A 27,733-nucleotide genomic window follows, 5' to 3' on the forward strand; every position below is an offset into this window, starting at 1 on the left:
CTATTTAGTCGAAGGGCAACCTGTGAAGAAAGAAGAGAACTGTGATCGGTCCAAGTGAGATTAAATCGTGATTTTGGATGAAAATTTCTTCCAGGATATTACATTTTGTTTTATTCCGCAATTTATTCTCTCTTCTCTCTGTTCTACTTTCCGTTGAAATTCATTAATATTCATATAGAGATTATATTTCCAATCTTACGTTCTAAAATTCACGACGGGGCTATCTGTTGTCTGATTTAAACTTCAGACACGTTATTAGAGACCGCAATTTCCTTCAGGCTTCATTCCCCCCAATACTATTATGCTCTACGTTCCGTTGTATTCTTATATCCATGCGGCAAACACGCTGATCTTTGCGTGTTAGACAATGGCGTTTGGAGTTGTTAGAACCCGACCTTGCTAAAGCATTGTTCGTTACGTCTTCGCTTTGGTGAGACGTCTTCATCGCGATTGAAAAGTGATCAAAGACGAATGTAAGGAATGAAAGGAGAAGAAACGAGTTTATCAAGGTGCGCATCTGATTACCGATGTAACGGTTACAACTAATAATAGTTTTATTACTATGTAAATCTCTCGTCCTAAATTTTCTAGTGTTGTATAATGAAAGAAATTCGTCACTTTTAAATTATCCTGTATTTTAATTGTTACACGGAAAGAACACTTGTCGAAGTATCTAAAAATTGTGCCAGATCTGAAAATAAATTTTGTTTGACAATCAAAATTTATCTGGCACTTTTGAGATATTTCAGCAAAAATTAGCTATTTAAAAATCAATAATAACGTTACATTTTAGCGTTGAAAATTTTATTCAGCTTCAAAGTCTTGCATGCTTTTTGTACGAAGCAAATCACGATTAATATAGTATCGCAATAAAAATTATTCGAAATGCAAGAGGTTACGACCGATCAATCAATCCAATAATCGACTCATTCAATCACCTGGAAGAGAAATATTTCCGTCTACGTAAACCGTAGTATCTTATGCGAAAAGTATGCCGAAGAAACTGTTAAATGCAAAATATTTCCAGTATTCGCGAATCGAGATAATCAATTGATCGTTAGATAATGGCACTTGGAAGAGTCGGTCAACCTCCTTCAAAGAATCCCCGCCAAGTTCTGACCATGATGGATATCATACAGAACGCGCGCATTAATAATGACACGTAGTCGATCGCATAAGAAGTAATAATTCCTATTAACAAGAAGAGGTTTGATTGATTGCTACACTCAATTGGTCATTCTCGTAATGTCAAGTGCATCATGTATAAATCTGTTCTTAGCACTAATGCGATTATTTAACTTTTTGCGACGATCGCCGCAGAAATTTCTGCACAGATGATGCACTGCATATAAATCACTGATTTATCTTATTTTGTTAAAATAAGAATATTAAAGCTACCGCGATGATGTAACAGCACTTGCATCGACGGGAAATTATTAAATTAAGCAAGTCACCGATAGCGAACGTCGCAAAAGGCAAGTGAAAGTGCGGCGTAAGCATGCAAATGGATTCTGTTGGAAAACTATTCCGATAAGAAAATTGAATGATATGTGAAACTGGGACGAACACGTTGAAAAATATCAACGAAAAGGAAAAGGAAAGAAGCTCTCGATAACTTTACGCTACGACAATAAGAAAAGAACGCATTGTTATTTGCCCGATTTAACGCCTTATCGAACAGTATACGTGCTCGTATTTAATAACTCGCAGATAACGTTATCTGTCATAAAATACGGTATTCAATCCAAGAAGAAATACAAATATTAAAACGGAGTGAGTTGTGACACAAATTCAGTCTTGGACTGAACAAACATGTGATCCATGAAACAAAAATTCAAAAGTCACTTAAATTTTCACTAGAATTATTACATTTATTGTAGCTAAAAAGAGTACGATCTAATCTGATTATTTAAAAATGTTCTTAAATTCAAAATTAATTTATTCGAGTTTAAATAAAAGGCAGGATAGATCATTATTTCAAAAATATATGAATTATTATATAATTATTACTAAATTCTTTTTCGTCTAATCAAGATTCAACAAAACGAGACGAAAGGTCGCGATCGGTTATCTAACACTTCTTGGTTTTCGCAGCTTCTTGTAATAATCCTTTAGCACGCGTGACAGGACGCGAGAAGAAATCGAGGCTTTAACGCGAGGCAATCGTATAGCGGAGAGCGGCGCAATCGGCAGCCAATTATCGCAAATACGTGTTATCGTCGATCAGCGCGCCATGTGCCCGAAGAGAATTCGATAGCTAGCTCGCAGCCTTCTGCCCTTTTATCTGGCAAATTGCGCGTTAAACGCGCAACCACAAGCTCGTCCTTACGTATCCTACGCGCGCGCGTCGTTCCCACAGAATCGAATCACGTGAATTAAGAAGAATCATTCCGAAGTACCAGTCTAAACCCGCGATTACTTTAATCTCTCGTGAAAGCCTACGTAGATTACGCACGACAGATATTTGATTGTCATCGTTTACGCGTCTTGCAATTGCGAAGTGCAAATGAGAAACGCAGAATTTATCGGAATCATGAAAGGTTTCGAGACAAGGAGCTATCTTGGATACCTTTCTGTAATTATATCTTAAATAATACATATTAATTGACGTATGATTATCGACTTCACGGAGAAGGAAACGATTAATCGCACGAAACCATTTTTTATCGCTTCTCGTAAGCTTGGATGAAACAGAATTAGACGAAAACATATGATTATCGCGCTCCTCGAAATAACGTATTCGTGCAACGCCGCCGCATTATGATAACAAATATTCGGCGATGCATCGCACCCGCCTCTTACATTTCACAGGTCTTTTAGAGTAAACAAATGGATCTTCAGACTTCTCCAGACATCGTGTATTTTGTTTCTAAATAACGAGACGCCAGTTGAAATTTGTAGAAGGAATAAATTCAATTTTTGCCTCTTGTATACACACGTATTTCAAGGTAATGCATTTCATTGTCCTGAATTATGCCATGGTCGTTAAGGAGATACATCAACAATCATCTCGGAAAATACTTCGGAATTCGCGTCTCGAATGACAGAACGTCGATGATTTCATTGACGGAAAAAAATTCGCGAAGATTACGCGGCCGAGACTTACGCCGCGCGTAAGATTTTCTCGCGACGTGAATCATTAATCGTACCGCGAAGCAATTTATTCTTTTCAATGTAACCTTTTCGTGAAATGTCAAATTTCAAAATGCGATACAGCAGCTTGGATGCAGTAAGCAAAACAATTCAATTTTTTAACAATCAAATTACTTATTCACTGTTCAACATTTAATGAATGACGATTGAAGCAATAACGAGACATGTTTGAAGAGAATGCCATTACGACAATAAAATAGATTTACAAATCTTGATTTTTACCGCAAGAACCACTTTAACCACAGAAAAGTCTATAATCTCTAATCACCGAAGATTTCGTAGAGAATCTGCGAATGTAACCGCAAAGGTCCTGCCAGCTCCATTATTTATTTCATTTGTGTAATAATGGTATAACAATGTTTGATGGATAATTCCAAAACTATTTGACTCGTTCTTTCACTTTTATGTAGTAAATGAAATGTCAGGGCTTTTATTTTTATATCAATTTTTGATTCTATTAATTTCTGATTATGCATCATTATATATAATCTTTTTACTTATTTACTTTATCTTCTGTGATTGATAGCCGCGATAATTAAGTGATTATGTCAGATATGTTGACAAAGAAGAGCAAAGGATGAACTTTTATCTTGAATCTTTCAAGTTGGAGAGATATTAACTCGTATTAAACACATCCCGAGATGAAACAGATTAGAAAACCGGTTAAACCGTTTGTCTTCATTTTGTGGAATTCGTAAACACTCGTTAGCTTATAGCTGCCTGTTGTCGTAACTCTTAACTATATCGCAAAAACAACACGCTTATATCAGTGCAAACAATAATATAGATTACGCAATCTCTTCTCAATCTTTGCGATATTATTATTTTGACCATCCATTAAATTATTAACCGAGAGTGTGATATTCTAGAACAGTCGCTGACCTCAGAAAAACAAAACCGCAATCTAGATCAGCTGATTTTTATTTTTAAGGCAACATAGATAATAATTGGCTGAATGCGCTGGAGAATGAAATACAAGACGGATAAAATTATTATCTCTGCGTTCCTCCAAGTCAGTTTGCATGTTTTATATTTCACTTTGCATTCCGCGAATTGTCTGTTATCTAGAAAATAAAAATGAGAAAGAAGGAGGACGACAGACGACGAAGAGATCGAAGATAACGAATGGAGAGAGAAAGAAAGATGAATCAGTAAAGCAGCGTGTGATCGAAACATTCAAGATTCCATAGCGCTCGGCCTCCGGCATCTTCGCGAGATCTTCGACGATCGATATCACGATTTCGCACACGTTTTGCTTCTCTCTCTTTCTTCTCGCGTATGCCGCACACGGGCTTCCCACGTTTCTCTTTTCAGCGTCACCGCAGAGAAAGCTCTCTACGCGTCCTCGTTCGATCGCGGCGGCCCGCAGGGTTTCCCCGATTTTACGATTCTGTTACGGAGTTCTCTCTCCCTCTTTCTCCGCCTCCTAGAAACTACACCCGTCAACTCTCGCGAGTCGTTACGAAAGTAGCAACGGCCCGCAAAATCAGTCACGGCCGTAAAAGTCGCGGAACGTCTTTTCTAACGGGCTCCACCTTGACGACGGGCTACATCCCCCCGGCTGCATCAGCGTCCTTCGGCCATTGCAGGCGGATACGCCGCTCAACCTTGTACTCCATAACCATTCACGGAAAGCGTAAAAGCAGACACGTGCGCGCCTCGAGACTTGAATGACGCCCCAACTCGCAGACGGAGTATGCGAACGCGAGACATCCGTCGTCAAGGATGTCTCGGAACAGCCGGCGATCAAGTCGAGTCCCTTCCAAGTTATTCGTGTCTACAAGAAGGAACATTCGTCCACAGCGAATTCACTCGATGGCTCTTGGATGAGAGACGGAATATTATTTATATTTCTGAGACGATATTTTGTGCAAACCTTTACGCGATTTATCGCAACGTACGGATCAATTAATTCTACGAGTGTAAATTTTTTAATCTCAATTGCAGAGGAAAAACTAATGGATATAATTAACAGAAGTATTAAATTCTTCGACCACATTAATTCGGAAAGTACAACTTAATTTCCTAATTTATTTCAGAGATAGCGAGCAGTAAATTTTAAATCGTTTCATTTTTCTCCCGTAACTCGACATAATGTTCATAGATTACGGAGGCTTTTACGGTAAGGCACGCCGTGTCGACAGAACGAGAGATAGCCAGCATTTTTATTACCTCGCGCTTTATTGTAGCATAAATCTAACGCGTGGCGAATATATCGAAGTCACAGCGATCGTCGGAAACCTCGAGAGCTTCATTAACCCACTTAGACGGAGCGAGTGCAGTCGAGAGTTCCGCGGGGTTCATTCCGTTTTCTCGAAAACAGTGACGAAATACACCAAGAATCTCGTGGCTGAACGCCGCTATAAGCTAGGAGTGGGAGTTTCCTTTTTCAGATGTCATTCCTGCGTGCCTGCGATCGACATTCCACAGCCCTGCCAAGAATGTGCAGTTGGCTGCCGCAGGAAAACCGCTAGGCGGCCCGACCGACTTGCACTTTGCCAATAGAACCCTTCAGAATATCAATCCTATTATATTTTGCTTTGTTATGCTTAGCTATTATTTTCAAATATTTTTAAATCAAGTTTTAATTCAAATTTTTTGTGCAGTCAAGTTTTTTTTTAAAGTTTACAGTTTCACTTTATTCTTATTTATTCTTGTTGAGTAAATTGACGCAAACAGTAGTAAAATAAACGATACGAAACGATTTATTTAAATATCAATTCAAGAGAACGAGGCAAAAGTTAAAAAAAATATTGCACAAAATAAAACCGAGTCTGCTGGCGAAAGTCACGTAGATTTGCTATCGTAACAAACCAAGAGTTAAGTTTAACGGCACTATTTTATGAATGCAGGCCGTTGCGCTTTTCACGGTGCAGTTAATGGTCTTCGAGAAATAAGCACGAGCGGGTACCTACGGCGCAACGATCCAGTGAATGTCCGTACGTAGGAGTCGCATTCCGCGCTAAATGCATTGGAATTGCTATATCCATTCCGTCGACTTTACGAACCTTACCCGGCACGGCCGATCGCGTTTACCGCAACCCCTCTCGCGAAATTAATTCCCGCGAATATTTCCATTAGCTCGCATCGAATCGCGCCGTGAATGCATTCTCCGTCGCGAATGATGTCGATAAATTCACAATTTTCTTCCGCGAATAACTGTGAATCGGAGTACGCAACACAAAGTTCTTCCCGTTCTTGTTTTACTCTTCGAACAAAAAATTATTCCCGACCGAAACTAACACAACGATTACTATTTTTATCGTTATGGAAAATTGTGACATCAAGTTCGCATCACAGTTCATTTGAAATTAAGCCGATGGAAATTTTGAAAATTTTTTTTCACTGAAATGTAGGATTAAATTATCTTTCCGGTGAATTTTCTCGCAACAAAAGCGAAACCACCCTTCGCGGCGCCGAGTAGCGTTAACAACTTGACACTCTCTCGCGCAAAATGCCCAGCTCGCGTATTATGCAATTATCAATTGAGACGATCGTATTTCATCGGCGGCGACGACGGGGTCGAGGCACGGAAATTTAATCGACTCGATCGGGCACGCTTCAACACAATACGTCAATTAGGGGAGGCGTACAAGAGACGCTCGAGGCGCTTTAAAACCGCGCGCAAATTGCGGTCGGGCCAGCGCGCAAAAAGCGATCGCCGTCGTCGAGCGGGGGCCTCCGACCGGCCAGTTGAGTTATTTAACGTCGTAGCCCCTTATCGCGACGCCGCGTGTCTCCTTGCACGACTTTTAACCGTACCCTGCATTTTAGCCGACGACGCATAACAGTACCGCGTTCCCCGGCGCTTTACTATGCAGCCGCGGCGCTCATTCATTATTCATACGTCGCCTGAAACTCGGCGCGCAACGTGAGTGCACGCGCTCTGACGGGGCGAAAAATTCGAAGGTGTCTCCCGTCTCTTATTGCCCTCCCCCCCTCCACCTTAATGCCTCCTCGCCGATGCCCCCCACCTCCGCTGTCTAACGGATCGCGTCTATATCGCCGGCAAGATAAAAACGCGACGAAGAAGTCGCATTAGGAAACGTCGATTCCGTATCAATCCTGTCACTGCGCTGGACATTGGCGTCAGAATACCAGAGTTAATGACACGTTCGCCGGCGGAAACGCAATCAGCTGATCGGGCTAGCTACCGGTGCGCCGTGTCGGCGTATTTGTCGCACGTTATTATGCGGAGCCTCTCGGTCTATCATTATCGACTTGGATACCGCTCGTAAATATATTATCCGCTCGGTGTTATTACGGACGAGGTGCATAATGCGCGCAGTAGCTGCAAATTGCACGATGACAGCGGGAATGCGCTTGCCCTCGCGTTCTCGCCACGCGGTTTAACCTAAGTAGATCATTAGTCGTGTATACCGTTATCGCGTACGCGATGAATCATGTCGGAAGGGACAGGGATTTCTTTTCGCGGTACGATAAATCGTCTGCGACACTCCGTGCGGCTGCTTAGCCTAATGCGTCTCGTTCGCTATTTGTCTCGTCAAAAGAGACTGTCTCGCTGAGAGAGAAGCGCATGCGAATACGCCTTTGAGAAAGCGCGGAGCGTATTTATCTTGAATAACAGTGGTTATTAAGAATGAAACGGCGGAAATGTGCTTCCTCGATCTGAATAATAATTAGACAACTATGAGACAACTAATACATCAAATTTAACGTAAAAGTTGACACTATTTTCATTATAAATTGATTCTGATAGAAATAAGTTCATTAAAATGTCTAAAAAAATATACTGAATTTTTACATTATAAGAGCAAAGAATGTAAAAGATTTGATTTTGAAATAAAAAATATGTTAAGTATAATTCAACGCAAGTAACACAAATTCTAATCTCGTTTCCGCGTGTAATAATATTTACGGCAGACCTCATTGAGATTAAACGCGAGATTGAGCTTTCGCCGACAGTCCAGTTAAACTTAATCTTTCACATCCTTATCTACAATCGTGGAAACGAAACAAAAAGAAAGTATAAAATGTATTTAACACTAACCGAGCCCAGAGCGGTGACCGCACCCGACGAAGCATCTGGCGCTCGGTCGCCGCGAAATAAGCCGGAGCGAGCACGTGACTGAAAGCCTGCGGGACACGAGGAAGTCCGGTCTGGCCGGCCAAGATGACGTTGAGATCTCGGCAGCACTTGGCCAGACTCGGCTCGTTAACTTTGTCCGACGACGTTGCCGGCGTTTAACGGTGACGCGCTACGCGTCCTCTTTGTTTTGGATTCCGTGAGCTGTCAGCCGTCCCCCGGCTGGCAAACGCCATAATTTCCATTTCCCAGCGGCCTTGATAGACCCCCGGTACAAGTGATCGGACGGCATTCCAGCCGCGCGCGAGGAACGTCCGTCGACGGCGCCCCGCGATTAACAATAATAGCGTGACGAGAAGCGCGTGAAAAGGACTGCCGATACTTCGCGGCTAACACTCGGTCAAACAAACGGACCGAGCGTGGAATATAAAATTGAGAACTCACCCTTTTCAGCAGTCCAATAAGCTGTGTAATTTGTCTCATGAGACGTCCACGCTTCCTGCAACATTAAGGAATATTTAATCTTGTAGTAAGCGTTCTAATATGAAAGTTTTATATTGTTGTAATGCAAATTATAATCATATTGTGTATATAATATTTAGTATAGAGCCCAATATTTTATTCATAAAAATGTTTATAAATATATCACTTTCTCTCAAAATTTGTTGAATTCTAGAATCAAATATCCTGAGTCAAAATATTCTTTATTTAAAATTAATCAAATAATGCAAATTTGCAAACTATTTCGAACTTTGAAAAAAAAACATGGAGTTCAAGTGAATTTTGATGGGGTCCTGACATCGCGCTTTTTTAACTGCTATAAAAAGTAATTCTTTCCTAGAAGCGAGCACTTACAGGAACAGTCTGCTAATCTTCATATACGTTTCCCACGCGTGTAGGAGCGTGATACCTATAATTATATCATCAGAGCTTACATCCGCGAGCGTCAAGGCGATCATTAAAAACGCATTGACTATCACCTCGGAATTATTCGCGATCGACGTATGTAGATGCTCGATGATCTAACGCGCTACTTTCACCATCGACAAGAGATTATTAATAGCGATTGGCACTCATGGCTGCCACCGCTGCCGATTGGGAGTAACAAATGTTGCGTTATCAATAAGACCCCATTACGGCTGAGTAAACCGTAATGTAGTGATACACACGGCAGACTGTCGCCATCGGCGATTTCTACGAGTATAATTTTGCTGACATAAGGAGATTCACGACTACTCAAACCATCAATTATCTTTGAGGGACCTTCGCCAGTGCCTAAATTAAAACATATCCTTTTACAGTACGTTTACAGCCTGTTTCTTACATAATTTCTCTATTGGGGTGTGATTAACGAGTAATAAATCGCCTTGCATGTCATTGAACTGGATTTTACCCGAACGCGACAATTATTATGTATCGAAGAGATCGTTCTTTAGAGATTGAATGTAACGGCCAGCTTTATTACTTTGAATAATTACGTGACGCGAAGCCGTAAAACACGAAAGCAGGCCGTGTCCGGAGGAAAGAGGCCAAAAAAGTTTCTCCGCCCGTTCCGCATGCGCTCGTCTTCGATCACGCGAAATAAAATGCAATTATTAAATCGCATCGCGGTTGTAATTCATTACACGGCGCGGTCGCATAATTACTTCCGCCGAGTCGGCCCTCTCGACGGGATCTTACGCGCCTCAAAATTAATGGTCCGAAATAAATTTCATAACCGTAGTGTCCATGACTTAAATAAAATTAACAGGAACCTCGCGAGTGGTATTAAGTGCCTCACTGTTTGTATTCCTACCTCTGCGCGCGATCATGTACAATAACGTCCAATTATCCGCTAAATTGCTGTGAAAATTCACACGTTTTATAAAATTAATACATTTCGACGTTTTGAGATTTCGATTCAATCGTTTATAAGCGTGTGATTTTTAGAAAAATATATCTTTTTTTAGAAAATTAACGAGGCGAACATATCCATATATTGAAGACAATCAACGGAAGAAATAACGAGCTACACGCGGTTAATTAGAGCTATGAAGACGGTGCAAACGTGTCTACCGGCTTTCTCAGATCTGCAATATTATGTTGTTCCCGGTAGCACTTTACAATCTTGTCATTACAACGCAGCGTTTTGCTGTTCTTGATTATTCAGAATCCGTGACACTCGACATTGCGATTACGCACCGTCTTTTATATTCTTATGAATTACTCATTTATTAAGACTTGTTATTTACGCAACACATCGAACGTTGTGCCGACCGTGCACGGACGTGTAATAGTTCGGAATGTGAATAATTGTACGAACGGCACGTACCGTCGCATAAATTCTACGACCGCGTTTACTAAATGACGAATTTCGCAAAAGAACTTTACGCGAAATTTTATCGCGCAGCACATTGGAATGGCAAGGTTCTAAGTGGAGAAACTTAGAAACGCTACTGTGTTAGCATAGGCGTCGTGAGAGGAGTTTCGAAGAGAGGAAAAGAAAGTTAGAGAAAGAAAAAATTAAGAAGTTCTAAATTTGAAGAAATTCCAGGAATGTTTCGCGTACATGAAAGATTGCAATGTCATAAAATATGACGAGAAACGTATATTTTAAATTAATTAATTGACAAAACATCATTTTATCGGCTTCTGAAAAGTGTGTTTGTATAATTGAGATTATTAAGACATATTATTTGACGATAAAATATTTTTCCACACACTTGTTCAATAAAAAGTTAATTTATTATCCGTTCTCTTAAATGTTCTAATCTCAAACGTTATTTTCACTCCAGGTTCGTCTGGAGAGTATCGGTGCGGAGGATATCGTAGACGGTAATCCCAGACTGATCCTTGGTCTGATCTGGACCATTATTTTGAGGTTCCAAATTCAGGAGATCGAAATCGACGTGGACGAAGAAAACGACAGCAGCGAGAAGAAGTCTGCCAAAGATGCTCTACTACTTTGGTGCCAGAGAAAGACAAACGGCTATCCCGGCGTCAACATTCAGGACTTTACCGGTGAGTCGAATTCTTTATGCGATTACGTAGCATGAATATTCAAGTTCTTCGAGTGTCGCACCCGATGATATTTATAGATGTGAAAAATATTTAGCATAATCCTGCACGCATATATTCGCCCACGTTATCCCGCGTACATTTGCAAGTTTAAAAAATCATTTTATATGTTAGAAATGATGGCTTGTAAATAAGAATTGAATAATTTCTCATAGGAATTTTTGTCAACTATGTACAGAGATATAAGAGGAGTTTGAAATATCTAAAATATTGTTTACAAATAGGATCCTGGAGAAGCGGCCTTGGCTTCAACGCTCTCATACATGCTCACAGACCGGACTTGGTCAATTGGTCAGAATTGCAACAAAACAAGAACATCGATAATCTCAATTATGCCTTCGACGTTGCTAATTCGGAGCTCGGCATTCCACGGCTCTTGGATGCAGAGGACGTGGACACGGCCAGACCCGACGAAAAGTCTATTATCACCTACGTCGCGTCTTATTATCACACGTTCGCCAGGATGAAGAATGAGATAAAAAGCGGCAAGAGAATAGCAAATGTATGAAAAATAGCGTACCTTAAAAATCCTGATGTGAATTTAAAAATCCGAGATCCTCTCTGATAATCTTTTAATATCGCACTGAAATCAAAAGATCTGGAATTTTAATATAGATTCAAGAATCTCGAATTTTTTTTTTTAATTTAAATATCTCACGTCTCTCCGCGAATATAAGAATTTAAATATCTACATATTTTCGAATACAAATATTAACTGACAAGCAATTCAGGAATGTAAGAATCGGTTAAATCAAATTTAATTAATTGACACTTAATTACAAAGTTTAATTTTTTCTCTTGTTCATAGATTGTTGGCCAGATGATGGACGCTGATAAGATGAAGATTCACTATGAGAAACTGACGAGCGATCTGCTAGAGTGGATCAAGATGAAGATCGAAGTCTTGGAGAGTCGTAGCTTTCCGAACTCGCTCGAAGGTATCCAACGGGAACTCTTGGCTTTCAAGCAGTACCGGACAGTCGAAAAACCACCGAAGTACAAAGAACGGTCCGAGATAGAGGCGCTGTACTTCCACATAAATACCCGACTGAAATCCCTAAATCAGCCGGCGTTCACGCCGCAAGAGGGCCAGCTGATCCATGACATTGAGAGAAACTGGGTGGAATTGGAAAGAGCGGAACATCGTCGCGAAGTTGCTCTGAGGACCGAGCTGTTGCGACAGGAAAGGCTCGAGCAGTTGAACTACAAGTTCGAGCGAAAAAGCGTGCTCAGAGAGGGCTATCTGAAGGAGATGATCCAGGTGCTGACGGATCCGAGGTACGGTAGCAATCTCGCGCAGGTGGATGCTACAGTGAAGAAGCACGAGGCTATCAGCGCCGATATCTTGGCGCGCGAGGAGCGCTTTCACGATCTAACGAACATGTCCGAAGAACTGGTGCGGGAGAATTATCACGGCCTCGAGCGGGTACGCAATCGGGAACAGGAGGTGTTGCAGAGATGGAGGGAACTGTTAGCTCTGCTAGATCATCACAAGTCCAATCTTGTCGCGCTTAGTTCACTTATGAGCTTGATGAGAGAAATCGACACTACGCTCGCTTCCGTTCAGGAGCTACAGCTGAATTTCCAGAGCACCGATGTAGGCCCGCACCTACTGGGCGTCGAAGACCTATTGCAGAAGCACAGTCTTCAGGAACTGCAGGTGACGGCTCTTGGCGAGAGCCAGAGGCGACTCGGTAGACAGGCTGCTCAGCATCTGACGCAGCCGCAGAGCAAGGAAGCGCCGTTGCTGCAGCAGAAACTGGAACTATTGAATGGCGCCTACGACGAGCTGGTGGAGAACAGCAAGGAGCGCAAAGCGCGGCTAGAGGACGCCAGAAATTTTTTCCATTTCCTTCAGGATCACGAGGACGAGGAATCGTGGCTGGTGGAGAAGCAGCGGATATGCAAAGCTGGCATTTCCGCGAAGGATCTGCGCGCCGTGATCTCGCTGCAGCAGAAGCACAAGGCGCTGCAGGATGAGATAAAGGTGCGCAGGCCGAAATCGGAGCAGCTGTGCGACGCCGGTAGGAAGCTGATAACCGACAAACACCCGTCGGCATTGGAAATACAAAACCGAATAGACTCGCTGCAGGAGCACTGGAGAGTCCTGGAAGAACTAGCGGCGTTGAGGAAAAAGCAACTCGACGACGCGGCCGAAGCGTTCCAGTTCTACGCCGACGCGAACGAGGCGGACTCGTGGATGAACGAGAAGATGGCACTGGTCGCTTCGGAGGACTACGGCGTGGACGAACCTAGTGCTCAGGCCTTGCTGCAGAGGCACAAAGACCTGGAGGGCGAGCTGAATGCCTACAAAGGTGACGTGCAATCGTTGAACACGCAGGCGGAGAAGCTAATCAAGTCTGGTATCTCCACTCTGGAGTTGTCCGCCGATCCCGAACCGGTGGCCGAGCTGGAGCAGGAGGAGTGGAGCAAAGAAATCAGGCTCGTGCCACAGGACGAGTGGGTGGACGAAGTTGTCGAACGACTGGAGCCGAAAACCGTTCAGGAGGACAGATTGGTGCCGCAGGTGAAGAGTCTCTATCCGTTCAGCGGCCAAGGAATGCACATGGTGAAGGGTGAGGTGATGTTCCTGCTGAACAAGACGAATCCTGACTGGTGGAGTGTCAGGAAGGTCGACGGTACGGATGGATTCGTGCCGGCTAACTACGTCCGCGAGATTGAACCGAAGGTCGTGCAAGTCCAAGTGCGCAGACCTGAGAAAGTGAAGGTGACGCAGCGAGTGAAGAAAACGAAGATGGTGAAGCAGATTGTGCCGGTGAGGCGACTAAAATCAATCAAGTCCACCGTTAAACCAATCAAGCGGAAGGCGGTGAGCGACGGCGACAGCGTGGAGAAGCGGCAGAAGAAGATCAACGAAACTTACAGCGAACTGCAGGAACTCGCCGTGAAGCGTCACGCGTTGTTGGAGGACGCTATCAGATTATACGGCTTCTACCGGGAGTGCGACGACTTTGAGAAGTGGATCAAGGACAAGGAGAAGATGCTACGAGTCGAAGATCCTCGCGATAACGTCGAGACGGCGAGAAGGAAGTACGAGAAGTTCCTGACGGATCTGTCGGCCTCCGGCAAGCGAGTGGAGGCGATAGACACAGCGGTGAATGAATTCGTTCGACAAGGCCACAGCCAGCTCGACAAGGTCAAGGCCAGGCAGAAGCACATACATCAGCTGTGGGACCATCTGAACTGGCTGAAGACGCAGAAGGAGAAGAGCTTGGAAGGCGCGTCCAGCGTCGAATTGTTCAACAGAACCTGCGACGAGGCGCACGATTGGATGTTGGAGAAGATCACTCAATTAGACACAGCGGAATTAGGACCTGACTTGAAAACCGTGCAAGCTTTGCAGAGGAGGCATCAACATTTGGAGCGAGAATTGGCGCCGGTCGAAGAAAAGGTAGGATTTCAGTATTTCGCGTCGGATGATAAATAACATAAATCTCAATAATTCTCAATTATCATAATTTTTACTTTCCACAGGTGCGAAAAGTGAATCTGTTAGCCAACAGCGTCAAGAATTCGTATCCGCACGAATGTGACAATGTCAACGCGAGACAAAACGAGATCAAGGATCTCTGGAACAAAGTGCAAACGAAAGCCAAGGAGCGTCGATCCCGCTTGGAGGACGCGGTCGGCCAGCAGATATTCATGAACAGCTCGAAGAATCTGATTAACTGGGCTACTGATATACAAGAGACGATCAAAGCCGAGGAACCGGTAAGGGACGTCGCCACGGCCGAGCAACTTAAGAAGCAGCACATGGAGCTCGGAGAGGAAATACGAACCAAAGAAGACGAGTACGTGACTGTCGATATTTTTCACAATTAATTCTTTATATCGAAAAATTTTTATAAAATTCTTTTATGAACAGAATGTTTTGTAGATATTAATTCATTTGGAGTTTGTTAAAATAATTTCTTTGGCAACATTATTATCGAATTCGTAAATAATATCACACAAATAATTAATAGTTGCAATTTTTCTAAGTTTTTTATACACTTTTGCAGATTCCGCGAGGTTGAGGATCTCGGCCGAGAACTGTTGCGTCGTAATCAAACTTTGGCGGACGTACGCGAACGTCTGGATAAATTGAACGGACTGTATCCAGCGGTAACAGCTAACTGGATGACGAAAGAGGAATGGCTACGACAATGTCTAGAGCTGCAACAATTTAATCGGGAGGCCGATCAGATCGAAGCTACCACCAGTTCTCATGAGGCTTTCCTCGAGTTTACTGATTTAGGCGAATCTTTGGATGACGTCGAGGCTCTATTGAAACAACATGAAAAATTCGAGAATACTCTTCACGCGCAGGATGACAGACTGAAGGCGTTCAGCGACACTGCAGATAAATTAATTGCTCAAAATCATTATGATAAAGATTAGTAAGTATAGAAAAAAGAAAATTTTTATTTAATTAAAAATAAATATAACGTTGATTCTTATAAAATTAAGAAACTAAGATAAAATTGTACCTAATTAAAAAATCGTGATCTTAATCGTAACTTTCTTAAATGTAATGTTAGGAAATTTTATCGCATTACTTATATAAATCTGATTTATATCCAGCATCAACGAAAGGAGAAACCAAGTATTAGCCCGTCGCATGGCAGTGAAAGAGGCCGCTCAACGCCGAAGAGCAGCCTTGAAGGCGTCCGAACATTATCAGCAATTCTCGGCTGAAGTAGACGATTTGCGCGACTGGTTGGGCGACAAAATGAAGACTGCGGGCGACGAAAGCTATCGCGATTTGAACAATCTCGAACGTAAGCTGCAGAAGCATGAAGCTTTCGAACGCGAACTGCGCGCCAACGAAGGACAATTGAGAGCGGTTAACAAGGCGGGCAAGGCGCTGATATCCGAAGAAAATTACAGATCCGACGATGTGGGAGAGACTTTGAAGGACCTAAATGATCAATGGGATCGGTTGGTGGCGTTATCACTCGAAAAAGGTCGCAGACTGCGACAAGCCGCTTCGCAACATGGATACAATCGCACCATGGAAGACGCCAGATTAAAATTGGAGGAAATAGAGAGCTGTTTACAGAGCAAGCAAGTAGGCACAGATCTTCGCAGCTGCAAGGAGCTGTTGAAGAAACATCAAACCCTCGAAAGCGATATGTGTCAGTGGGAACAGAAGGTGGGCGACCTCGTGGCCATGGGTCAAGAGATGGCGCACGAGGGTCATTTCGATGCGGCGAATATCTTGAAGACCAGTCAAGCCACGCAGAGAAAGTATGTATAATATTTAAACACATTACTTTTTTATCTGGCAAAATTAATTCAATACTAAAACTATTATAATAAATTGCTGAGATAAAAATGTATGAGATAATAGAGATGTATGTGGTTAATACACGAAGTTTATCGTGTTGGCAGATTCCGCAGCTTAAAGGAACCAGCTAAGAGACGCAGAGAAGCGCTGGAGGAGAGCCTGCGCTTCCACAAATTCGGCTTTGAATTGGACGCGGAGTTGCAGTGGATCAAGGATCACTTGCCGCAGGCGTCTTCAACGACGCTTGGACAGAATCTACATCAGGCTCAGACCTTGCACAAGAAACACAAGAAGCTGGAAGCGGAGATCGCCGGTCACCAGCCTATGATAGACAAAACTCTGGCTTCCGGGCAGACGCTCATCGATCAGGCCCATCCGGAAAAGAAAAAGGTAAAACGTCGAGAAGGTCTTTGCCGAATGTTTTTTATTTTTCTCGTGGATCCGCACGACGATCGGCTGACGCGAAATTGGAGTAAGAGATTTATAATTTTTGCACAGCTGGAGCGTTTCGAAGGGTACTGGGTCTGCGGAGGTAAGACGGACGCACAAATGCATGGGAAATATTATATCACGAATGTCTGTCGCTTTTCTGTGTTAATGATAATTACTAGCAAACTTGATTTCACGAGTATTATAACAAATTATTGTTTTTATAGGGTGTTAACAGTTGTATTTTTGTAGCGTAATCTCTAAAATTACGTAAGCTGTTCTTTATGTTATTGACTCTTGATACACAAACACTTTTTAAGAGACTTTTAACAAAATTTAAAATTATGTTGCAAAATATTATTGATATATTTTAAAATTTTGTATATAATATAATACATAATAAAGATTTACCAGTTCAATTTATTGGTATCGTGCATCGAGAGTCGCTCATATTAAAATGTGTTCTTTTTTTATACAGGAATACAAATTGAACGAGTATTTCGATAATTTCTTATTTGACTTAATAAAATCTCACTTATTTTGCAGCTAATATCTACTTCAAGTTATAGGAGTGTAGGCTCAAACACTGTAATAGATTTATACAATTTTAGTTGCAATAAGCTTTTCGATTTTACTGTTAGAAATAAAGTAGAAGTATATGTTATTGCATGCAAACAAGCTGATATTTCTACCACAGTAATCGAATTCTGGGCAGTGTCGTTGATATTCCATTGCTGAAATCAAAACAATGCTTTTAAAAACAACGTCACCGATAATGGATTTAATAAATTAATCCGTATTTGTTTCGCGCGAGTAATATGTTGAAGATATAATAAGAAAGATTGCTTAATTAGACGGCAATAAATAATTGATTGCATTGGTGATTTAACCAGATTCAAGAACTATGCGACATTCTGGATGACGCGTGGAGAGACTTGCAAGACAAAGCGGGTGAGCGCAACAAAGCTCTAGACTTGTCCCTGAGAGCGCAAGAATTCTTCTTCGAAGCCGGCGAAGTCGAGAGCTGGCTGAACGAGAAGAACGATGTTCTGAGTTCCACCGATTACGGCAGGGATCGCGATGCCGCTACGAAATTATTGACGAAACACAAGGTATGCATTTATAGTGTAAAGATATGTATATATATAAAATGTGATATTAAAGAAACAATTCAAATTCTAATGTTCCGTCAAGTTTCAACATGCGATAAAAATGTTCATAGTTAGCTTAATTATGGTTTATAATTTACAGGCTGTTGAGCTCGAATTAGACACGTACAACGGCATCGTGACAGAAATGGGACATACCGCATCCACGATGATAAACTCGAAGCATCCCGACAGCAAGGCGATAGCTAACAAGCAGCAAGCGATCGTTCAACAAATTCGCGCCTTGCAACGACTGGCTACCGTGAGGCAGCAACGTCTAATGGAAAGCATGTATCGCCACGAATATTTCCTAGAAAGCAGAGAGCTGGAGCAGTGGATCAAGGAGCAAGAGCAAGCAGCCGCGTCGGAAGACTACGGGCAGGATTACGAGCATCTTCTACTACTGCAAACGAAATTCAACGATTTCAAGCATCGAATAGAAGCCGGATCGGAGAGGTTTAATCAGTGCGAAGAACTGGCCAGAAAACTGATCGCAAATGAAAGTCCTTACATTCAGGACATCGAAAAACGTCAGGAACAATTAGGGTAAATCTTTGGCTGCCGATAGATAAAAACTGTTTTGTTATTTCTTTATTCCTGCTTTGCTAATATTTTTTATCAACTCTTGGAATATCTTTTTCGCACTACTCACACATAGTAGATTAACAAGATGGTGTGATTGGTACAAATTAATATATATCTTTCTCTTTCTTTCTTAATATAGTTTATAAAAATTCATATCGTAGTCATCATATTATGTGATCGTAGCGAGTTATCGTATTTTGTAATATATAGATCTATGTATTTCTATTCTTTTTCTTTTTTTTTTGGTGTTGGGTCACTAACATTTCTTCTATGCACACATTCATGCAGATCCGATGAAGACGATCCGGTGCGTCAAGTAGAAAATCAACATACGGTGATGAAGTAAGTACATGCGTCGTTGCTCGAACTAACGCATATACTGATAAATCGTATCACAGTTTGAACGAGTATCACACTTCTCCATCTTTCACATTTGTGTGCATGAATTTTTAATTGTTCAAAATTTTGCAATCTTATATCTCTAAATTTATCATATTCTTTCTTGGAACTCTTTGGTTCTTAAACGTTCTCAAAACTTTTAAAATCTTTCAATTATTATATGTAAATTAATAAAAATTTTGCAATTTTTGCATGTTTATTAATATTATAATTATCTAATGTATTATAAACAATAAACTTATTTGTCTGACGAGTTTCTCCAAATAAAATATTGTATACAACTTTCAAAGAAAATAATAAAATAAATGATTCTAATATACTTTTATTTACCGATTTAGGGAATCGTGGCAGCATCTATTGGGTCTCATTCGAAATCGCGAGCAACGATTACAAGCGGCGGGAGAGATTCATCGGTTCCATCGTGACGTGGCGGAAGCGCTATCGCGGATACAAGAGAAAGAGGCTGCTTTGCCAGAGGACCTGGGTCGCGATTTAAATTCCGTTCTAGCGTTGATCAGGCGTCACGAGGGATTTGAGAACGATCTGGTCGCTTTAGAGGCTCAGCTGCAAGTTTTAGTGGAGGATGCGTCCAGATTACAAGCTCATTATCCGGGCAATAATGCGGTGCACATCGATCAGCAGCAACAGATTGTTGTCGCTCATTGGGAAGAGTTGAAGGAAAGATCCGCTCATCGAAGGGATCAGTTGCACGCTAGCTGCGACTTGCAGCGATTCCTCACTCAGGTAAATTATATCTTTTACAATTCATATTGTAACAATTTACATTATTTCTAACGAGGGAAATATTTAGGTCAGAGATTTAATGAACTGGGCCGCTGGACTGCGCGCTACAATGTCGACGGAGGACAAAGTTCGCGATGCGGCCAGTGCGCAGATTTTGAAGGCAGAGCACGAGGCTTTGAAAGGAGAAATCGAAGCGAGGGAGGATAGCTTTAGCTCGGTGCTCGACCTAGGCGAAGCCATGGTGCAAACTGGTCACTACGCCGCTATAGTGAGTCCACTTATCATCATCAATAGTCAAGTTGTTTTATTTCGCGCGAGTATCTGTTAATCACGACGATGTACTTCTCAGGAAGTCGAAGAAAAGTGCAATCAATTGCTGGACGAGCGGCAGAGGCTGCACACCGCCTGGCAAAAAAAGAAAATACATCTGGACCAATTGATTGACCTGCACTTCTTCCTGCGTGACGCCAAGCAGCTCGACACCTTGTCTAGTACACAGGAGGCCGCGCTGAGCGGCGACAACTTCGGCGTTTCGGTAGAAGAGGTGGACGCGCAGATGAAGAAGCACAACGAGTTCGAAAAGCTACTGGTCACACACGAGGAGAAATTGACGGCGCTGCAGGAGCACGGAAACAAGCTACTGACGCAGAATCATTTCGATTCGCCGACGATCGCCCGGCGACTGAACGAGGTCGTACAGAGACGCGGGAGAATTCGGGATCTGTGCGACGTGCGAAGGAGAAGACTGGAGGCGAGCCTGTTGCACGCGCAGTTTGTGAGAGATGTGGGCGAGGCCGAGTCGTGGATAGGCGAGAAGCAGAAGAAGCTGGAAGCGGAAGCGTCGAAGGGCGAGGTGTCTAGCTTGGAGGATAAGATCAAGAAACTGCAGAAACATCAGGCGTTCCAAGCGGAATTGGCGGCGAATCAAAGCAGAATCGAGGAAATTAAAGGTAATTTATCAAGTTTAATTATTGTCCGGTTTCTGTTATTTCCTCGCTCGCATTAAACATGAATAAATAAAATTAATTCATTAACAATAACGATAAATTTGTTTATAAAATAGCGAAAGGAGAAACGTTACTGGCACGGAAACATCCGGCCAGCGCGGAAATTCGCCAGCAATTGGAACATTTGCATTCGTCTTGGCGAAAATTACTGTTCGAGTCTGGAAATCGAGGCAGAGGTTTGGAGGAGGCTCAAGATATCTTGGAATTTAACAATCAGGTGGAGAAGATCGAGGCCTGGATCAGAGATAAAGAAATGATGGTTCAGGCCGGAGACACCGGAAAGGATTACGAACACTGCTTGAGTCTTCAGAGGAAGCTCGATGATGTAGACAGCGATATGCGAGTGGACGATTCTAGGATAAAAACAATCAACGCTTTGGCGGATAAGCTTATAAAACAGGTAAAATTAGATTTCTAATATAAAAAATAAACATGGAATTTGCACACTAATATAAAAAAATTGAGACAAAATTTCGAAAATTTTGTAAAGACAAATTAAAAGAAAATAAATTTAAAAAATGATATCAAAAAGATTGAGATGAAATTTTAAGAATTTGCGTACATTATTATATATATATTACTAGTGAATATTATAATATATATTTTACTAGTGAAAAATGATTAATTTTATTTTAATTCGTTTTGAACAATAGGGTCGCGATAATGAATCGAAAGCAATTCAGCAACGGCGCGATAACTTTAACAATAAGTGGAGAGGTTTGCAAGGTGCACTAAGCGCGTATCGCGAAACGTTAGCTGGTGCGTTAGAGATCCATCTGTTCAATCGAGACATAGACGATACAAACCAAAGAGTTATCGAGAAATCGATGGCCATGAATACGAGCGACATAGGAAAAGATTTACCTGCTGTCGAACATTTGCAAAGAAAGCAAGAGGCTATGGAGCGAGATATGACAGCGATCGAAGGCAAATTAAAGGTGAGCGAAGAATGCATTAGAATTTTTCAATTATTTTACCTGAAAATTGTAATCGTAAATTATTTGATAATTAGAATGCGAAAAGTGATACAGTTATTCTGTACTTATTGTTAAAATTTTATTTATTAAAGAAATAATATTTTGAATATATTCTATAACAAGATATGATTAATAAAATTTTAATAATTCCACATTCTTGTACTTTAGATCTTGTGTTATTAAATATAATTTCAAGTATAAACAAAATTTTATTTTAATTTCACCGCTTCGTGTCTCATTTTTAGGAGCATAAAGCGGAGGTGCGAAACTTGTCGCACAAATATCCAGATAAGGCGTACGAAGTAAACGGTATACTGTCCGAGCTGCAATCTAACTGGGACGATCTGCAACGTTTGACTCGACACCGGCGCAATGCTTTGAATCAAGCCTACACACTGCACAAATTCCAAGCTGACCTGCACGAATTGGACATTTGGGTGGCTGATACGATCAAACGCATGGACGAATCCGAGCCACCGACCACCATATCGGAAGCCGAGGCCGTGCTAGAATTGCACCAAGAAAGAAAAGCGGAAATCGACGGTCGACAAGATACATTTAAGGGTCTGAAGGAGCACGGCCAGAAGCTCGTGTCGATCGATGAAGACGTCAAGGATAATCTCGATCATCTGGAGGAACTCAGGCAAACCTTAGGCAACGCCTGGGACGATCGCAGGCAAAAATTAACCCAGGCTCATCAATTGCAGCTGTTCAAGGAGCAAGCTGATCAAGCGGACAGTTGGTTGGCGACAAAGGAAGCGTTCCTCAACAACGACGATCTCGGCGAATCGCTATCGGGCGTCGAGACGCTGCTGCGTAAACACGAAGAGTTCGAAAAAATGCTGATGTCTCAATTAGGACGCATCGAAGAGCTCGAGAAGTTCGCCAACGATATCTTATCGCGCGAACACGCGGACGCGAGTACGATAAAGCAGCGACTCGCCTCGGTTTGCACCAGGAGGGACAAGTTGAAAAACAGCGCGACGGCCAGAAGGAGGAAAATCCTAGAGAGTCATCACTTGCACCAATTTCTTAGGAATATATACGAGGTGGAAGGCTGGCTGCATCAAAAACAGCAAGTGGCGAGCGATGAGAATTACAGAGACTCCTCGAATCTGCAAAGCAAGATCCAAAAGCACGCCGCATTCGAAAGTGAACTGATGGCGAACAAAGGCAGAGTTGCGGCGGTGGTCAACGAGGGCGAAGCGCTTATTGAGGAAAATCATTACGCTTCGAAGGAGATACAGGAACGCTTGGACGAGCTGGACGCGGAATGGCGTCTCCTGCAGGAGACCAGCGAGCTGAAGAAGAATCGATTGAACGACGCGTATCAGGCCTTGTTGTTCGGCCGAAGTCTCGACGAATTCGAAACGTGGATGGACGAGGTGGAGACTCAGTTGCAGTCGGAGGACCACGGCAAGGACCTCTCGAGCGTGGCGAATTTGCTGAAGAGGCACACCAATTTGGAGAACGACGTGCTCGGTCACAACGAGGCGTGCGAGTCCATCAAGGAGACCGCCGCCGGTTTTCAGAAGTCGAATCACTTTATGTGCGACGAGATTCAAGACAGAGCGCTGGTTACGATCAACCGGTATCACAGTCTTCAGGAACCGATGCAGATACGCAGGGACAATTTGGAAGACGCGAAGCTACTGCATCAATTCGCGAGAGACGTCGAGGACGAGTTGCATTGGTTGTCCGAAAAGGAACCCTTAGCTGCGAGCAACGACCTCGGGAGCTCCCTGACTACCGTGCAGCGATTGCAAAAGAAACACCATGCTCTGGAAGCAGAATTATTGTCCAGAGAACCTGTGGTAGCTTCTCTCGTTAGCAGAGCGACGGTGATGATTAGAAGCGGACACTTCGCGGCAGATAAGATTGAAAATCTGTCGCAAGAGTTGCAAACGAAATTATCGCATCTGAGAGATCTAGCGAGCGTCAGGAAGTTGAGATTACTCGACGCTGTGGAATCACAAATGGTAAATTAAATTTGATATAAAAATTAAATACATTTTAATAATTTTGAAAATTTTTAGACGTGATATAAAGATAAAAAAATTTGTTCCTTATTTAATTTCAGTTTTATGCCGAAGCCGCGGAAGCTGAGCAATGGATTAGAGAGAAACATCCACAACTGACATCAAGCGATTACGGCAAAGACGAAGACTCCGTTCAATCTCTGTTAAAGAAGCTAGAAAGCATCGAGCGCGACTTGTCCGGTTTCGAAAACACGGTCGACAATCTGAAAAAGCTTTCACATGGTTTGATCGAACGGCATCACTTTGATAGCAAGAATATCGGACAGAAGCAGACAGATATCGAGTTTAAATTCAGAGAACTGCAAAAATTGAAAGAGTACCGATTGCAGAGATTGGCGGAAAGCGAAAAGTTTTACAAATTCATTAGACAGGCAGACGAAGTGATCGAATGGATCGGAGACCAAACGACGGTAAGCTCAGAGATTTATAATTAATAATAAATTTAACTTTTTACTAACGTTTGATGTCTCCATAACTATAATCATCAATATTAATTATTAAATATTACGCCTAGATTGCCGCATCGGAAGACTACGGCCGTGACGTGGAACACGTCGAACTGCTGATCCAAATATTCGACAATTTCCTAGCCGGCTTAACGACCAGCGAGGGACGTGTATCGGCTGTGCTTGACGAGGGACAGAGGCTGATAGAGCAGAAGAATCCCGAGAAGAATAAGATACTTTTGAAGATCGACGAGACGAAGCAACAGTGGGAGGACTTGAAGGAACTCGCGCACGCACGGCAGGATGCGTTAGCTGGCGCCAAGCAGGTTCACATGTTCGACAGGACAGCCGACGAGACCATCTCCTGGATACAGGAGAAGGAAGCGGCTCTCAGCTCGGATGGTTACGGTCACGATCTAGAGACAATTCAGGCGTTGGTGAGGAAACATCAGGGCTTCGAGACCGACTTGGCGGCTGTGAAGGAGCAAGTGGAGTGCCTGATGGAGGAGGCGTCCAGACTGATCGACCTGTTTCCGGACGCGCGTGTACACATCGACGTGAAGCATCAAGAGGCGCAAGCGGCTTGGGCCGAGCTGCTGGAGAAGGCGGCGCAGAGACGAAGCAAACTAGCTCAAGCGGAACAATTGCAGGCCTACCTGGGCGAATACAGAGAACTGGTATCCTGGATCAACGAGATGGTAGCCAAGGTGACGGCCCCGGAGTTGGCGCGGGACGTTCCTGGCGCGGAGGCGCTAATTTCCAGACACAACGAATACAAATCAGAAATCGACACGCGGGAGGAGGCCTTCGAAAAGTTTTACAAGACCGGTCAAGAGCTGATCGCGCAAGGGCATTTCTTGGCGAAGGAGATCGAAGACAAGATCTCGGTGCTACAGCAACGCCAGCAGATCCTGAAGGATACGTGGCAGCAGAGGAGGCACATTTACGAACAGAACTTGGACACGCAGCTGTTCAAGAGAGACGCGGAAACCCTGGAGAATTGGATACTGAGCAGGGAGCCGATGCTGCACGATGAGAAGTTGGGAGAGAGCCTCTCGCAGGTGGAGGAATTAATAAGAAAACACGAGGACTTCGAGAAGACCATAGAGGCGCAGGAAGAGAGATTTAGCGCACTGAAACGAATAACAATGGTAATCTACTATTTAATGATAAAGAGAAAGAATTGTTAGCAATTTTACTGCTGAAGATTCGTATGTTTTACGTCATAAATATTCTTACAGCTGGAAAAGGCCTTCCAGAAGCAGCAAGAGGCGGAAATGGCCGCGCGCCAAGCGGAGAAAGAACGTGTGGAACGTGAGAGGATCGAGGAGCGAAAACGCAAAGAAGTGCAAAGGATAACGGAAGAACGAAAACGCGAAGAAGAACGCAGGCGGTTGCTGGATAATTCTCATCGCGCGCAACACGATGAGATCAATGGTTCTGTCGACGAACATGAATCTGTGAATATGTGAGTAAAAATTGAGATTCAAGACCAAATATCAAAATACCTTAGTGTTTTAAATTAATAATTGAGGTTCAGCACCAAATATTGAAATATTTCAAATAACAATTTAACGTTTTATAAATGATATTAACTTGTTTATTAGATTATCGCCGCTGAAAGGCGCAACTGCTTCCGAAACAGCGGAACCTGCGATACCGCAGAAATCTCATGGCTTATCGCACGTGTTCGGTGAAAAATTAAGACGAGGTATGTCGTTGCAAAAAAATTAATTGGCGATATTCCGCGCTCTTGTTGCTACTAAAAAAATTGTACGATTGATTGTGTTATCATACGCAAACTTCTTCAGCTACTTCCGATATCAAGAGGGCCGAAAGCATGAAGGTGGATACGAAGAAACCGAAGAGAACTCCGAGTTTCACGACCAGACGAAGAACACAAAGCTTCAGGAAACTACAGCGAATGGAGAATATGGATGCCCTGCGGCCGGTCGAAATTCAAGGTTTCCTCGAGCGGAAGCACGAGCTGCAAAGCGCCGGCAAAAAGGCAGCCGTGCGATCGTGGAAGCAATATTACACCAGTACTTAATCATTTCTGAAATTAGACCGCAACACAAAATTTCCTTACTCGCAAATTAATTTTTATTCCTCGATCATTTCAGTACTATGCGGGCAGCTGCTGTGCTTCTTCAAGGATATGGAAGATTTCTCGCTAAGCAAAGCGGCCACCGCCCCGATAACTATTTTCAATGCCATATGCGAGAAGGCGGATGATTACACGAAGAAGAAGAACGTATTCCGGCTGAAGTGCACGGACGGCTCAGAATTCTTGTTTTTAGCACCGAATCAAGAGGAGATGGAAGACTGGGTTAACAAAATCTCATTCCACGCGAAACTCCCGCCAAGTCTGCAGCTCCTAAGTTACGACGAGTCCCAAAAGGTGTGTTTGCGCTACATTTATTAACAAATTAATTAATATATTATTATTATTCGCAATGCGCCGTTTAATTTTCTCAATATTTTACGAGAGAAATTTAGATTCTAAAATAATTTATATATTTTCTATTCGCCAAATATAGACACAGCAGAAAGGTTTGGAGAGACTGCAGAGCTCAGGGTTGGATCACACGGATGATACCATATCGACCGGAAGTAGCCGCACCTCCACACCGGAGATGGAGCGCAAGAATTCCGTGATCAGACGCGATCCCGCCTCGCCGAATCAGCATTCGCCGAGCTCGGTGCAGATAGAGTTCCTGCAGATGCATCGACAGAATCAACAGCGGCGCAACGACGCGCAGAACGAGGCGTTCCTGGCGTCGCAGAGATCCGAGCCGCAGACTCAAACGGAGTTTCTGCAGATGCACAGGCAGCAACAGTTGCTCGCGCAGCAGCAGCAGCATCAGCTGATACAGCAGGAGCAACTGGCGGCTCAGTATCAACAGAATTCCGCGATGCTGGGAAGTGACAAACCGCCCATTCCGCCCCGAGGCGCTCCTCCGCCTGTCCCCATGCGATCACCCAGTTCGGAAAATATGCAATATAGACGCAATGGTACGAATTATAAATTTAATTCGTTGATGCTGACGAAATAAAAATTTATTTAAACAATAAAATTAATAAAATAAAATTTTTCTAAGACGACATTTGCATTGCACTATTTAGTTTTCGTGTTTTATAATCTCTGCAACGTTCTGTGATCATGGATTAAATTTTCATAAAATTACGTAGATGTGGAACACCATTTACAAGGAAGACCCAATGTCTACCAACAACGTAGTGCGACATTAAATCACAACGGATCTGGACAGTATTCATCGAACGAACCGGTATGGCATCGACAAAGCAGCGTGGATATTTCGCCACAACATCAAGGTACAACATCATTATTTAATTAACATAAGCTCATAAACTCAGAAGCTTTAGGAAGAATCTATTTAATACTCCTGTG

At 42.8% G+C, this 27,733-nt stretch overlaps 1 protein-coding gene across 4 annotated transcripts in view; it reads left to right on the plus strand.

Annotated features, from left to right (window-relative positions):
- Nucleotides 1–27,733, plus strand: part of kst (spectrin beta chain, non-erythrocytic 5 kst) — a 58,294-nt gene that overhangs the window by 27,818 nt on the left and 2,743 nt on the right. For 3 of the 4 annotated variants that reach the window (XM_012364013.2, XM_012364010.2, XM_012364012.2), the window contains exons 4-27: nucleotides 10,975–11,200; nucleotides 11,482–11,759; nucleotides 12,066–14,669; nucleotides 14,753–15,069; nucleotides 15,280–15,657; nucleotides 15,842–16,507; nucleotides 16,652–16,937; nucleotides 17,870–18,088; nucleotides 18,228–18,670; nucleotides 18,998–19,051; nucleotides 19,447–19,852; nucleotides 19,920–20,120; nucleotides 20,202–20,802; nucleotides 20,916–21,259; nucleotides 21,513–21,797; nucleotides 22,082–23,815; nucleotides 23,917–24,285; nucleotides 24,390–25,472; nucleotides 25,563–25,789; nucleotides 25,929–26,032; nucleotides 26,133–26,363; nucleotides 26,445–26,722; nucleotides 26,862–27,336; nucleotides 27,514–27,657. In XM_012364013.2, the coding sequence (XP_012219436.1) occupies nucleotides 10,975–11,200; nucleotides 11,482–11,759; nucleotides 12,066–14,669; nucleotides 14,753–15,069; nucleotides 15,280–15,657; nucleotides 15,842–16,507; nucleotides 16,652–16,937; nucleotides 17,870–18,088; nucleotides 18,228–18,670; nucleotides 18,998–19,051; nucleotides 19,447–19,852; nucleotides 19,920–20,120; nucleotides 20,202–20,802; nucleotides 20,916–21,259; nucleotides 21,513–21,797; nucleotides 22,082–23,815; nucleotides 23,917–24,285; nucleotides 24,390–25,472; nucleotides 25,563–25,789; nucleotides 25,929–26,032; nucleotides 26,133–26,363; nucleotides 26,445–26,722; nucleotides 26,862–27,336; nucleotides 27,514–27,657 (11,953 nt within the window). The remainder of the gene's footprint in view (nucleotides 1–10,974; nucleotides 11,201–11,481; nucleotides 11,760–12,065; nucleotides 14,670–14,752; nucleotides 15,070–15,279; nucleotides 15,658–15,841; nucleotides 16,508–16,651; nucleotides 16,938–17,869; nucleotides 18,089–18,227; nucleotides 18,671–18,997; nucleotides 19,052–19,446; nucleotides 19,853–19,919; nucleotides 20,121–20,201; nucleotides 20,803–20,915; nucleotides 21,260–21,512; nucleotides 21,798–22,081; nucleotides 23,816–23,916; nucleotides 24,286–24,389; nucleotides 25,473–25,562; nucleotides 25,790–25,928; nucleotides 26,033–26,132; nucleotides 26,364–26,444; nucleotides 26,723–26,861; nucleotides 27,337–27,513; nucleotides 27,658–27,733) is intronic. The other variant, XM_012364011.2, reaches the window with a different exon arrangement.

Source organism: Linepithema humile, chromosome 2 (assembly GCF_040581485.1).
Source record: "Linepithema humile isolate Giens D197 chromosome 2, Lhum_UNIL_v1.0, whole genome shotgun sequence".
NCBI classification, from domain to species: Eukaryota; Metazoa; Arthropoda; class Insecta; order Hymenoptera; family Formicidae; genus Linepithema; species Linepithema humile.